The 13,710-nt window shown below is 40.4% G+C and overlaps 1 protein-coding gene across 1 annotated transcript; it reads right to left on the minus strand.

Moving 5' to 3' along the window:
- Nucleotides 1-1,341: 1,341 nt before the first annotated feature.
- apip (APAF1 interacting protein) lies at nucleotides 1,342-13,054 on the minus strand. The gene is made up of 7 exons (XM_088934887.1): nucleotides 12,735-13,054; nucleotides 12,130-12,230; nucleotides 11,048-11,096; nucleotides 9,338-9,455; nucleotides 7,875-8,010; nucleotides 5,241-5,408; nucleotides 1,342-4,231 (listed from the first exon to the last, which is right to left on the minus strand). Exons 1-7 carry the CDS (start codon nucleotides 12,786-12,788, stop codon nucleotides 4,132-4,134), a joined length of 726 nt encoding a protein of 241 aa, XP_088791013.1. The 5' UTR covers nucleotides 12,789-13,054; the 3' UTR covers nucleotides 1,342-4,131.
- Nucleotides 13,055-13,710: the final 656 nt, after the last annotated feature.

Raw genomic sequence — 13,710 nt, forward strand, 5'->3', positions numbered from 1 at the left:
ACCATACCAGTATGTCTTTGGGCTGTGGGAGGAAATGAGCACCTGGAGGAAACCCATGCCAACATGGGGAGAACATACGAACTCCACTCGGACAGCACCTCAGGTGCCGAACTGAACCCAGAGCCGGCTAATCACTGCAACCCTATACCACCGTTTGTCTCTTATATTGGAGTTTTTTAAAGCACCTACTCTGTTTCCATGTCTTGCTAATTAACTAATTAACATGCTAATAGCAGCTGGGCTTGATAATTGAATAGCTCAGTATTAAGCTAAAATGAGTTTCTGAATATTTTCTCCATGCAGTATATTAAAACCTTTATTTTTGTGGTGGTGGTGGGGGGGGGGACTGAGAAATAAAAAGGCAAATTTTAATTAACTTTCATTTATATGACGCAACATGTAAAAATTTCATTGTCTTCACCACTCCCCAATACACATAATCAAGAACATATTTAAAACGATTTGTTAACCTGCAGTGCTTTATACAAAATACAGGTGATAGGTCATATTTTTGTTCTGACGTACTTTTCCATCGTTTAACATGGGTTGTTCATACTAATGCACACCTTTTTAAATGAAACACGAATTACTTGTCACTTTGCAATATACCCCATAATTCATTTTTCCACATTGGAAATATTTAATGCTGCCACCTACTGTCAGTAGATGAAACTTGAAATTTTCTTTCTTCAATTCTTGATTGCAAAATGCAGCTCCTCAAGCCCGCCTTCCTTGTGCCAGCAACAGGCACACAAAGGAAGAGCTCCCCTTGGTACAATCAGAGGCCTTTCTCATCTCAAAATAATCTCCCCAAACCTTCTGTGTGGCAGTTACATCAGCTTCCCCTGTTATGGTTTCACAGCTCAGCTTCCGATTACAACATGACTGGGGAACAGCTGGACTTGAATACTACATTTAAATAGAGTACTGGATTTATAAACTAGAGCGGACACGCTATTTGGGAAAACTGTTAAACGAATTTAATAATTAAATGTAATAAGTAAGACAATGATCAAGGTTAACTGAAACAAATATCTTAAAATGGAGTCTTTTTTGGTAATCTGTATTTGCTTAGGTTCTGTAGAGTTAAAGTTCAGCACTAATAGGCTTCTTTTGTTACAGATAAAGGTCAGGAGAGAAGAGAACACATACACTGTAGGGTACAGACCAGAACTATACTCTGGACTTGGTCTACAGACTAGTAAAGGCTATGTGTTATTTGGTACAATGAGTCAACTTGCTTTGCTTGTCTGCCTATACTGAAAATAAATACAAAATATGCCAGAATATCACAGTATACATACTGTATATTACATTCTCTAATAAAAAAACACACTGAACTACAATTAATGGTTTATTTCCTTTTTTAAATGCACGGATATATTTATATGTACAGTATATTTCACACAGTGACATGCATTCTTCAAGGTCAACTTGTTCTTTATATACTGTAAATCCTAATATCCTGTATATTAGGAAACATTTTAATCTGCAGATTTAGTTAAATTTATAATCAGCTATTTTACGATGACTCATTTGAAGTGATCATTTTGCTCTGTCAGTGTACCTCAGTTCCAGTTCCGGTGTAACACAGCTGGTCTGGTCTGTGAACCAGGAAGCCAGTGGCATGTGATTTGCGTGGCTGAGAGGTGTGTGCAGAGGAGGGGAAACACCGAGCTCAGCCCGGGCACTCACATATCCGTGGAGTGCTGGTTTATTTCCAGCAAGAACACATTTTGTGATCCAACTTCCTCATTTTGTTTTCACACTAGTTTTTTGATGTGCAAAACAGATGCGTTATCTTGTTGAATGATTAGAGCTATGCTAAAGGCAGGGCATAGCGAAGTCTTCAAAGACCGCGCTCTGAATCTCTGCATTAGCTTCAAGTTCACTTCTAGCATGCCCAACAATTAAAAACTGCGAGCTATGCCTCACACTCTATTACATATTGTTCTTTGCCATCCTTTTCTGATACACGAGCACGTTATTTGCGTGTTCATTGATTTGTGATTTGTGAGTTCAGAGCCTTTATACAGTATCATTATCATTTATATTTGGGTAAACAACAGAATAGCTTTGTTTCCTTTACTAAGAGCTAGAATGCCTAATACATCATGAGGTGACAAATGATTACCTCTTCAGCCCTTTAACTTAATCCAGACTCTGATCAACATTAACAAAGATGCAGTAAAGATCGATGATTCACACCCCCACCCAATAAAGAACCCCAGTCACATTCTTGTGGTGCTGCTTTACAATCAAACACCTCAAATCATGTTTGAGATGCCTTTTTTCTGAGATGTGCACTTGTTTATCACCAGTGTTTAGAATAGCATTTTTCTCAACGTACTTACACGACAGTTACCTCACTGAAACAATACGTTTACCTACGTTTTAGTTCTCTACACATTACGAGGAATTTTGGAATATCTGAAATGGAAATTGTGAATGAGTGATTCATGAATGAGCAACTGAAGTGTTTTGAGAGAACTGTGGGGTAAGAAGGTTATCTATCGTAAACTATAAACATACGGTGTGCTGCAGTTATATTCACCAGCTGTCCATAACATCACGTTGTGATGAATTACAAGTTTTTTTCAAATGAATGAACTCTTCCCATTGTTTCTTATGTAGTGTCAAACTTCTGTTTTGCATGTTACCTTTCAAACTACTTCTTTCCACCTGAACTTAAGTAATGCATTAACAAACAGGGTGCTTACATCTAATTGTATTTATCTAATTTGCATAGAGTAGGACTGTGCAGATCATGGCTTCTTTGAATGTGTGAAAATATCAAGATATCAGCAAAATGTGGAAACTCCGCAAGGGGTGAATATTTTTGAAAGGTACTGTAGATGTTTGTACACACGTCAAATACCTATACAGTAGGATAATGACCTTATGATTAGAAATAAAATTACAATGCGCTCAGAGGGAAAAGATCAAGCAGTTTTGAATTAAAAGCATGTTAGGGTTATTCAGACTGTTTGCACCAGGAACAGCTCTAAGCTATTCTGGCGTTTCCCGCTCCTGGGATATCCCTGTGTTTCTGTGTTTCATTTGTGCAGAACACTGGGAAGGCAGCACAGAGGCACAGTGGTGAGCAATGCTGCCTTGCAGTGCTGGGGCCCTGGGTTCAGTTCCTGGGGTGCTTTCTGCATGGTGTTTGTATGTCCCGCTTGTGGTCCCGTGGGTTTCCTCCAGGTTCTTGGGTTTCCATTGGTTCTGGAAACCAAGTACTGGCTTGGTGTGTGTGTGTGTGTGTGTGTTGTGATAGACTGGCATCCCGAGCAGCATGGATACTGCTTTGCACCCTTTGCTTGTCAGGACAGGCTACAGCTCCCCTGTGACCCCGTATTTAATATAGTGGTCAGAAAATAGATGAATGGATGAACATTGTGATTTTGGCTTATTAAGCTCTTAAATTGAACTATCTCAGTTCCTACATAATAGATGGTCAGAAACAAAGGTTTTAGCTGTCCTCTTATTAAGGTTTGTTTCTTTGACTTGTCTTTATTTAACTAATGGGGATATGCAGCACCAAGAACACTTATTCCCATCTCTGCTCATCATTACCTGAGTGACAAACCATAAGAACTGTTTAGAAAGCAACAGGAGAAAATCAATTATAAAGAAGATCATTTGTGCAGAAACTGGTTAAAAATGATTCAATTAAATGTTCAATAAGCTTAACTGATTAAGAGTTCTGACTCAGAAGATGGAGAAATACTCCAGGTCAGGGAAACACTCCATTACTCCAATTGTGCAACAAAGCGAGAGCTACTATTTAAATAAAAAAAACAGATGAAACCAGGCAGAAATCTGCATGCGTATGAAGAATTCCTTTCTGCCAAGTGATTCAGTTTCTTGCATTTCTTCTTTTAAAGATTGCTAATCAGTTAATCTTCAGTAAGGTGTGAATATTATCTCTTCTAACCACTGGGCCCAGAAAACGACTCCAAAATTAGAATAATCGTTTCATCCAGCGTCTGCTCACTGGGGCTGTCCACAGCTCCCATCAATCTTCTCTGTCCAGAGAGAAGCTTAAGCAAAGTGAGACCATATCTTCTGGGGACTGGTGCCTTTCACCAAACATTCACATTTTCCATCAATCACATGTGACTATAAAGTTTACAGGATTCCTTTCTCTCCGATGGGGAGCTGAGAAGGGTTCAGGCCACACTGTTTCATCTGCACAGCAATATCGAAGAGGTAGTCGTAGCACTCACACCTGGAGGAGAGCCAGAGATGTGAATATTAACAAGGAGTGTGACACATTTTGTCTCACAAGTGTTTGTATGGCAAACCTTTGAATAACAGTAAATATCAACAGATAAATGACTAAGTCAATGCAAACTCTTTAAACTATGCCAAAATTGCCTTCATTTAATAGGTCAAAATGGAAAATGAAATGTTTGTTTTGTTCAAGCGTCACGCTTTTTTCCTTAGTACTCCATAGTCCATATATAATGAGCAGCTTTCAGTGTAGCCAGTAATTGGTTAGTTACTAGATTTATAAACAGGGATATTCTTAGTGCTCTCTAACATCTAGAGTGAACAAAGCGCTCTGAACACATTCACCTGGGAAACTGGTCTGCACACTTATTTTAAATACACTGAGTCAATGTCTTGTGGACCAGAGCTGGTGATAAGCCCAATCGAGAAAGAAAGGCTTGCGTGACTCACGCAGGATCAGGACCCTGGAGTGCCATCAGAGCTCACTGGACTCCTGGGCTTGAAATAGTTCTGCATCTCAATCAACTCACCACCTTTTCAAATTATAAATTGGTCTAATTATTTAACTAGGAAGCTGAATGTTTCACTTCAACCTTTTGAACATTTTGTGGCTGTAGTGAAATGGAGCCGGTTACCTGCACATCTGTCTGCTGCTCCTAGGCTCCCCTGTTAACTCTGATCTCCACCCGATTATGTGATGTAATTAACGCAATATAATTTCTGCTTAGTCCATGGGAACATCATTGCTCATGGTTGCTGAACAGCAACTGCAGATTTACAGTATGCTTCCATTTCTTACATGTCCTTACTGTCCTGTGTGACCAACCGTAAGAATGACGTGTGACCTTGATTATCAAACATGTCTAAAGAACGGTAAAAGGGCCTTCTGTTTTCATTCAGAACAAAATTCTGAAATTGAGAATTAACTAAAAGAACATATAAAATTTAGCCCTCTTGAGAAAAGAGGAGTGTGCAGACGTGAGACGGTAAAGAGAGGCACTCACATGGTCTTGGCCTTTTCCCAGGTCTCCCCCCAGACGTACACCCCGTGTCTGCGAACCAAAACCGCACAGGAATCCGGGTACCCCTCCATGGCACGGGCCATCCGCTCCTTCAGGTCACACTCCTCGGGGGTGTTCTCGATGATGGGCACCACCAGGGTCTCATCGTATCTACAGACAGAGAAAAATACACAACGCAAACTGCACTGAATACAAAAAGAACTCATGCTGAAGCTAAATCAATTCCCTGCATTTGATTTATGATAAACAGGACTTTTGGGCCACACAGCAAAATTTAGAAAAGGACTTTAGGACTGAACATAGCCAGCCCTTCTTCACATTTGTAACACATCTGTAACACATTTTCCTAGCCGATGTTGCAGCATTTTGAGAATTGGGTGGATGAGACATTGAGGTAAAGTAGTTACTGATAAGCATGTGAGGAAAACATGGCAAAGGACTTCATTTTCTATGTTCTCTAGAATGCTGTAAGGCCTTCTATATTTTTATTTAACATTCCAGCTGAGCACTGAATGACTTCATTAGAGAACCTCCTGAACAAGTATAAGCTGAACACCTTGACTAGGCATCTTCCCGGTCCGTCTACGAAAATCTCAGGATTCTGGTCCCTTTGGACCAGCGACATAGCCAGACCGCACTGTCTCTACTCAGTACAGCTGGTCACCATTACTTAAGTTACTTACATATACATGAACATTTACTAAACACACAACTTTCTTAAAAGTATTCTTATATCCAAGACTGACTAAATGAAAAAGACTGACTCAAACCTAACCAATAAAGATTTAGCATGAAGTAGATTCTATGTGACTAGCAGAGATGCTGTGCTTTTGTTTCCTGTCAGAGTAGAGTAAAAAAAGGCAAGGTGGTAGCATGATGTGAAGATTTTATATTCCTAGATTATATTTTTGTTATTGATGACAATATATATTTAACAAATAGAAGCTTTTGAGGTTCAAACAGAGGGCAACTGGTAGATAAATCTGTGTTGCTTTTATGCGCTACACCCCAAAGCCATTTCAAACGCAGCACAGCTGACAAGTGAGCTAACAATTTGTTGAAACATTATATATTACTCCAACTAGACAATTTTTCCAGCTCCTAAAATTACAGTAAGACCCATCTGGTGGGATTCTATCATTTCCACTGCTTTTTATATTACTGCCATTCCTTTGATGACATTGGTCACTGTACTGTAAGACATCTCGGTGTTTCACACTTGCATGGAGATATAAAATAGCCCTGCCCTTTATTGTACTTGAAAACAGACCTCACCTCATACCTTAACATAGTCATCAGGAGAGACTGCATAAGAGCTCTAGGATGTCTAAGACCTGCTGTAACTAGTGGGAGGAAGCAAGACAGATCTTTAATCAACACTAGTTCCATCATAGCACTCTATGCAAACCACGCTATTTTATTGCTTTGTCCAGGCTTGATTTCTCCTTAGCTAATGATTCTATTCTTAATAAAGTTTCAGAATAGGTATGATTCACTGCTTTAATTTGAAGAGGTTTCTGACTGAATCAGCTCAATCATGTTGTGGCTTGAGTATATCTTATAAGAACCGGATCCAAATTGAACAAATTACTTTAAAAAAAAGTGACATCTCTTACCTGGAAAAATATATAAAACATATCATTTATCTTTGGTTTAACTTTAAATAGAGTGTACATCACAGTACTAATGTCTGAAATGTCAAGTTTTATTACACTGCACCATGAATGTATGTCAATGGTTTAGTATGTTTTTTTAGTATGTTTTTGATAACACCATAGCTGTCTGCTTGCAAGTTTGTGCTTACATTCATTCCCTTATTTACATCACATGTTTCGCTATTTTGTTACTTTTATTTATTGGCATAGAGGGCAGTGGCTGTATTTTTACTGTTTATTCATTGCTAAAGATTAGAACAAAAGATATGCTCAATGTACGTATCATTTGAACTTGATATTGCAACTTGTTTGGAGCAGAAAACAAAGAACATGGTGCATTTAATGAGCTATTATGTGTTCTGCTAAACCCAGCCAAACTATACTGTGCAACCGCAGGGCTTGAACAAAAGAATTAAATACAAAATATCCGATACTCAATGACCATTTTCATCAGTGAAGATACTGAAAAATTGGCCAATACAGTTAGTATTGTATTGTGTGGGTATAACAAAAAATAACTGGTGATCCCTAATGTAAAAAAAGATGAGTGGCTCATAGCTGGATGTGTCTGCATACTTGTCACTTGGGGGTTCATGTGGTTGGCAGATGAGCACAACAAAACATTATTGGTGATTCTGAAGTATTTAATCAAAACTGACTCAAAATCACACCGACACTGTGAACCTGAAGGGGATTTGGGGAAAGAATCCCATAGTCTGTGTGGCAACAGAATGTCCTATAAAAAAAATAAATCTCTCCAAAGAACACTAAACTAAGAACTATGCACGCATGGGATCTAGCAGTTAGCAAGAAATAGACCCCATTACATACACCATCAGTTCACACTTCCCCAGCTCATTGCCTTTTAGCTTTCAGTTTATGTTCCTGGAGGGGACGTGCTTTGCAAGAAAGTGGTTTGATTACTGGCTGACGTATCTGCAAGCTTGTCGTGCAGCTGTACCTGTAGTTGGTTCCCGAGGAGCCTTTCCGGATGCCTTTGATCATTTCCTGGTGGGTGATCCGGAACTCCTTCCCAGGGAACAGCAACGTTGCCATCACTGCTGCCTTGGAGTGGGTGTGGATCACCGCCCCTGCCCCTGGTTGGAGAGGGAAGGCATGTGACGCAGAGGAATATATCAATATAAGCAAGAGGAATTAAACGGAAGGGGAAATAAAAGCTAAAGCAACATGGGTTTCTGAATACATGCATAAACACTCACCTAGAGTGTATGGCCACCTGGGTCTGCACATCTGGGTCAGAGATTTGTCATTTCTAACATATCGGGTGCCTATAAGAACTACTGGCGTCTAATTTTTATCAATTTCCATACATTAGGACAGTTGACCCTGAAAGAACTGTGAACAAAAACAAATTTTTTGTACTTCTGTACTGAACACATTTAGGGAGATGAAAGTGAGGAAAAAACAATTCAAGAGAAAATAGCGTGCTGAACATGAAGAAACTTATCACTGGGCATGGTCATATTCAGAAGAATTACGTATATAGATTTTGAATAATGATTAAGTGTTTTCAGCATCATTTTGTTTTTGTAATATCAAAGTCATTCCTAGCTGTCATAGTCACCAGGATATTTATTGTAGAAGCACTAAACCACCTCATTAGTGATAGGTTTGATTGGCCACTGGAATGAGGCGATTTAATCTGTTTAAAGTCTGGTGAAAATGAAGAAAGAAAAACATAGCAACTAAAATACCCTTATTATCAAGTGAAGAACTGTTGGGAGCTGTAGGGAAGAGAAGCAATAATCAAAAGAAAAATATTTAATAAAGCAGACTGAAGAGCATTTGCACAGCCAAACCCTGTGGCCCAGCAGATGTACACCGGTATACAGTTCTGTGGAACTACAGTCACACCCTTGTTAATTTTCGGAATGTTTTGCATATTGCCACCGGAGTGGTGGCACTGTGGCTAAGGATCTGCACCTGTAGCTGGAAGGTTGCCAGTTCAAATCCCATGGCCAGCAGAGGAATCCTTCTCCGTTGGGCCCCTGAGCAAGGCCCTTAACCCCAGCTGCTCCAGGGGCGCCGTATAAATGGCTGACCCAGCGGTCTGACCCCAAGCTTCTCTCCCTGTCTCTGTGCCTGGGTGTCTCATGGAGAGCAAGCTGGGGTATGCGAAGACAAATTGTATATGGCTAATAAAGTGATCTTATCTTAGATTTTCACCACTATTTTTTTCATTTAGTGATTTAGTTTTTGTTAAAGAGGTTGTTATTATAAGTACGAGTATACAAAAGTCACCACCTACATAACTCAGTGACCACCTGTACTTGTTCAATCTGGCTCCCTTTATACATCCCTATGAACTATGTGACGCTCTGAAAGCGTTCGATGGTGAAAATATGAAAATATTTTTAAAAAAGCGAAAGGGGCAAATACTTTTCTGATGGAGCTGCACCCTACCTCTCATGGTGTAGGCGTTCATGAAGAGAGGGGTGCACTGGCTCTTCTTCAGGCTCTTCGTGGGAGGGGGGCAGCTAATGTCCCTCTCCTCCATGTCGCACACGAACATGTCCTCAGGCTGGAGGGCAAACACACACACCCATCAGCAATCTCTGATGGGCTGTTTATTCATTCCTACCTCTGTCCACAAAGTTTGAAATCTGTGCTCCTCTTTTAGCAGGCTATGGTGTGCTTCTGATAAGAAAAACCTGCAATTATGTGTAGAAAATTCACCCATTGCAAGGTACAGATGCAAACCAAACAAAAAGTTCCTTTTAGCAGTGGTGGTTTTCAGGTTTTTAAGAGTTTTTAATCAAGCTCCTAGCTCGCCTGCCTGTAACAGCAACTCACCCTCTCCAACTGCACCTTTTCACTTAGCATTCTACCAAACTGCAGTGCAGAACTGATTGATGACCTTGTTGATTCCGCTGTTCCCTGTTCCCTTCCAAGACTTAGCCTATCTGTCGCCAAGTCCCCCTCTTTGCCTTATTTTCCCTCTCATCCATCCTCCCTTGTCATCCCCGCTCTGGAGCCTGATATCCAGAAACATTGGGGCTACAGTATACCTTCTCTGATGGCTCCCTGGCACCTCCTAAAACCCTACAGTACAGGAGCATGGATTCTTCTTTTGGGTGGCTTCAAAGTGTGGCCCCCAATGCCTGCAGAGGCCATACTGCCAATATTTCTTAAATTAATCAGATTTAATTGCTAACATAATGAAGATAAATAAAACTAAATTACAGAATGATGTGGGGAATAACCTGCTGCCTTTTATCACCTTACTAGTAGCAGGAAGATGATTTGCCAAGTGATGACCTAAAACAAGGAAGTAAAGGCTTTCAACGCCTGAGAGCAGAATCTACACATGACAAGTAGGACAATGATTAATAAAATATACAGACATAAGATGGTGCTAGTAAACAGTACTGCTGCCAAACTTTGTGCTCAGCAACAAACTCAAGAAGAGCTTTGTTAGGGCTCTAAAACAGCTAAGTTTTGTTTTGTATTTTGACAATTTACTGCTATTTTCCTTTCTAATTAAAGACACTAATTCAGCTTGTGCGTCACGCATGGAAAGAGCTGTAAAAGAAGATACCTGAGTGAATTAGTTATCATGGGTTGTAACACACAGACGTTTTTTTTTTGTCCTGGGTAGTTGACCCTAAAGTTTATGTTCTGGAAAGGGTGGAAGATACATTAACAATTAATTTGCGGTGGAAGGAAGTTTGCAAGGTGATGCAGAAAGTGGAGTAGTTGATTGCTAGCACTCTAGAGATTAGGAGATCTTAGCATTAATCTACTGCTTCCATGCTTGGAGAAAGACAGCATAGAAGATACAGCATTCTGCTATCCAACACACTTTCTCCTTAATACACCACAAATATGTCTTTATTTTACTTTTTAGTTTAACTTTTAATTTGAAGCTCACATGCCAACACAGCTCTGTACTCTGAACAATCTGGGTATTTTATTGGTAAAATTGTTTTTTGTACTTAAAATTGTACTAGGATATATCTGACTTATATGAAAGCTAAAAAATTATTATCTGACTAGATACCTGAGATAAGATACATTAACCAGACACCTAATGTCAAGGTGAGAAAAAAGGCATTAAACTCAAAAGGTATTCAGTTACAGGTCCCAGGCAGTTCCTCAGAGATCTTTACTGACCTGAATCCTTTCCTTCTGCACTCCTGAGGGGGCAATGTAGATGTGATCTCTGAAGGGGTAGGCCAGAGAGATACAGTCAGGGAGAGGGAGTGACAGAAAACCAGACAAATGTGTTTGTGAAATGCAGTGAAGCGATTTCCTTTAACAGAATCTCATTAAGCATTTGCTTCTAAGTGAAGTAACAAGAACCACTTGCTTTCATAGCGTTTAGTAAGTTACACGATGAGAGTAAGCTTTATTTTAATTGAACAAGACAGTTACTGCCTTTATCCAATGAGAAGTTACACCTGTCTTCTCCACAATAAAGAATGTAATCTATATCACCTGGGCACTCTTTTTTTCCTCTAACACATGAACATGATAAAGGACTGTCTCCACCTCAACAAAAACATACCAGTATAAATCAGACACATTTTAAAGTAACTTACAGGAGGGATTTTATCTTGATGAAATATCCCTGTTACACATATTCACACCCGAAGAAGGCTCCATGGCCGAAACGTTGTGTTTTTTTCTTTTCTTTTCAACATGGAATAAACCTATTACTTGTTCCTATAACACTGTTATCCTGTTTACCTCTTGACAACCTCTTTATAAATTTGTGATATAGATGCATTAGTAGTGCACATGCTACTACTGCTTCAGCCTCAGTAGATATAGCACACTGTTCATTGACTATTTAGGCTCACAGCTGAGAGAGTAGACGGTAGTCTCCTGTAAGAGGGCAGTGACTCCAGACAAAATGGAGATTCAGTTTGCCAGGACAAGTGGTCAGGTGAGAAATTAAAAGGGCTGCGGCTTGACAGGGTCAGCCTCTGGCTTCCTTTCCTCACGCCCTCTAGCGCAGCATGCACAGTGAAGGATCTGCGCTCTGTCCCCAGATGGCAAGGTGAGTTACACCTTGAAGACATTTTGTCTGGAGTCACCGGCGTCTCACACCTCCCCAAACCTGAATGGGCACAACTGAATGAAGATTGTCTTCACTTCATACTCTTGCTATGAAATGGCATTTGTTCTCTGAATTGGTGCTGCACACTGGGTGACCACACCAGATTTCTAAGCTTCAGGCTTGGTATACTCACCCCTGTCTGAGACTGATACCCCCTCCTGTTCCTGTCACCCAGCCTAACTGGTAGAAGAGTTTGCAGAGCTCAGGAATCAGCAACCTTGGGTTGTCCTTGTCCTGGAATGGCAAAATATTCACTAAAACAAACGGCAATCTCATTGTGTCTCAAGCAAATTCCATTACTGTCCAGTCAGTTCAAGGAGTAGGGCACTAGGCACTAATCTTGACCACCATCCGGTGCAGAGCAGCTCAACATCTGTGCTGTTGCAGAGTTTCTGTTGCAATATACTGCTCATTTCTTAATTGTGCAAGGCCACAACTCGCAAATAAAATAAATGTCGAAGGTATCTGTCACGTGAGTGATTATTTAATTGTGGAACGTCATAATAATTCAGTGCCAATACCACAGAATAAACGCTAAAAGGGACAATTTGCACACTGCATCATGTGCGCCTGTTGCTTGTAAGTTTCTAAAAGCAGGCTGACCACATGGCAGCGTAAACGACGTTTATATCATCGACATTCGCGTTGTCCGGATTTAAAGGGGGAAGACTTCAATATTGTTACGTAACGTAAACACATTTTTAATATTTCTGAGAAAGCAACTTTGGATAAACTTACCTCAATAGATTGGGCACATTTAGAGCAGTCGCGATTATAGACCGCTGAAGACATTTTTAGCAATACTCTTCGGCAATTAAAAATTAAAGCCTGCACTCTGAACAACAAGGCCTAAACTTGCTTTCGTTCCTTGACCGCGTACTTGGTCACAAGCACACCTGAAAGAACAGGACGATGAAAACGAAAACTGCTCACCACCCACCCCTCACGTTTTTGAGGCACAGAAAGTCTAAACAGAACAGCCACTATGTTGGTTTTCGGTGGCTGCTGCTCCCTGCTGCACAAGTCTGCGCAGCGTCTGCACAGGGTCTGCTTCGTGTGACGTCGTATGTGACGTCACTGCGCAGCCCCGGTCAGTAAACTCGGTAGCTCTGGAGGACAAGAGGCGCATGTTGCTGGTTTCATCGTGAGGCACAGCTTGCTGGATCATCTGCAGCTCTGAAAATCTGAATCTTATCCAGCCCACAAGTACCAGAATTAAACTAACTGAACATATTTTTTTGCTTAAATGATAAACAAACGAGTGTTCCTAAAATGCTAATGATTTAACCTATTAAGGCTAACGGTATTGGGGTTCTGTAGAACAGAGAAGTAAACTGACACCAGAGATGAAAATACTGACACTGCACCTGTAATTACTGTCAGAAGTGTTAAATAACCTTAGGTTTGCCTCCAGTCTGTTTTTCCCCCCTCACAATGTATTTTTGTGAAACAAAGGTTGTCACAAATACAGCAGAGAAGCAGGCACAACATTGCAGGAACTCCTGCTACAACCCCTTCTCATCCAACACAATAAGAGATGGAGCAGGTGACCACTTATTCAACAAAAGATGAGGTAAGCAGGATGTAGATGTGAAAAGGTATCATCCCAACCTGCTTTATTTACTGTACATTGTGAAATCCACATGTTACAGAGTGACACACTGCATTCCTGTGTCCAAGGAACACATTTTCACAAGAAAACTCCTGGCTTGAG

Source organism: Atractosteus spatula, chromosome 16 (assembly GCF_055471065.1).
Source record: "Atractosteus spatula isolate fAtrSpa1 chromosome 16, fAtrSpa1.hap1, whole genome shotgun sequence".
Lineage (NCBI taxonomy): Eukaryota > Metazoa > Chordata > Actinopteri > Semionotiformes > Lepisosteidae > Atractosteus > Atractosteus spatula.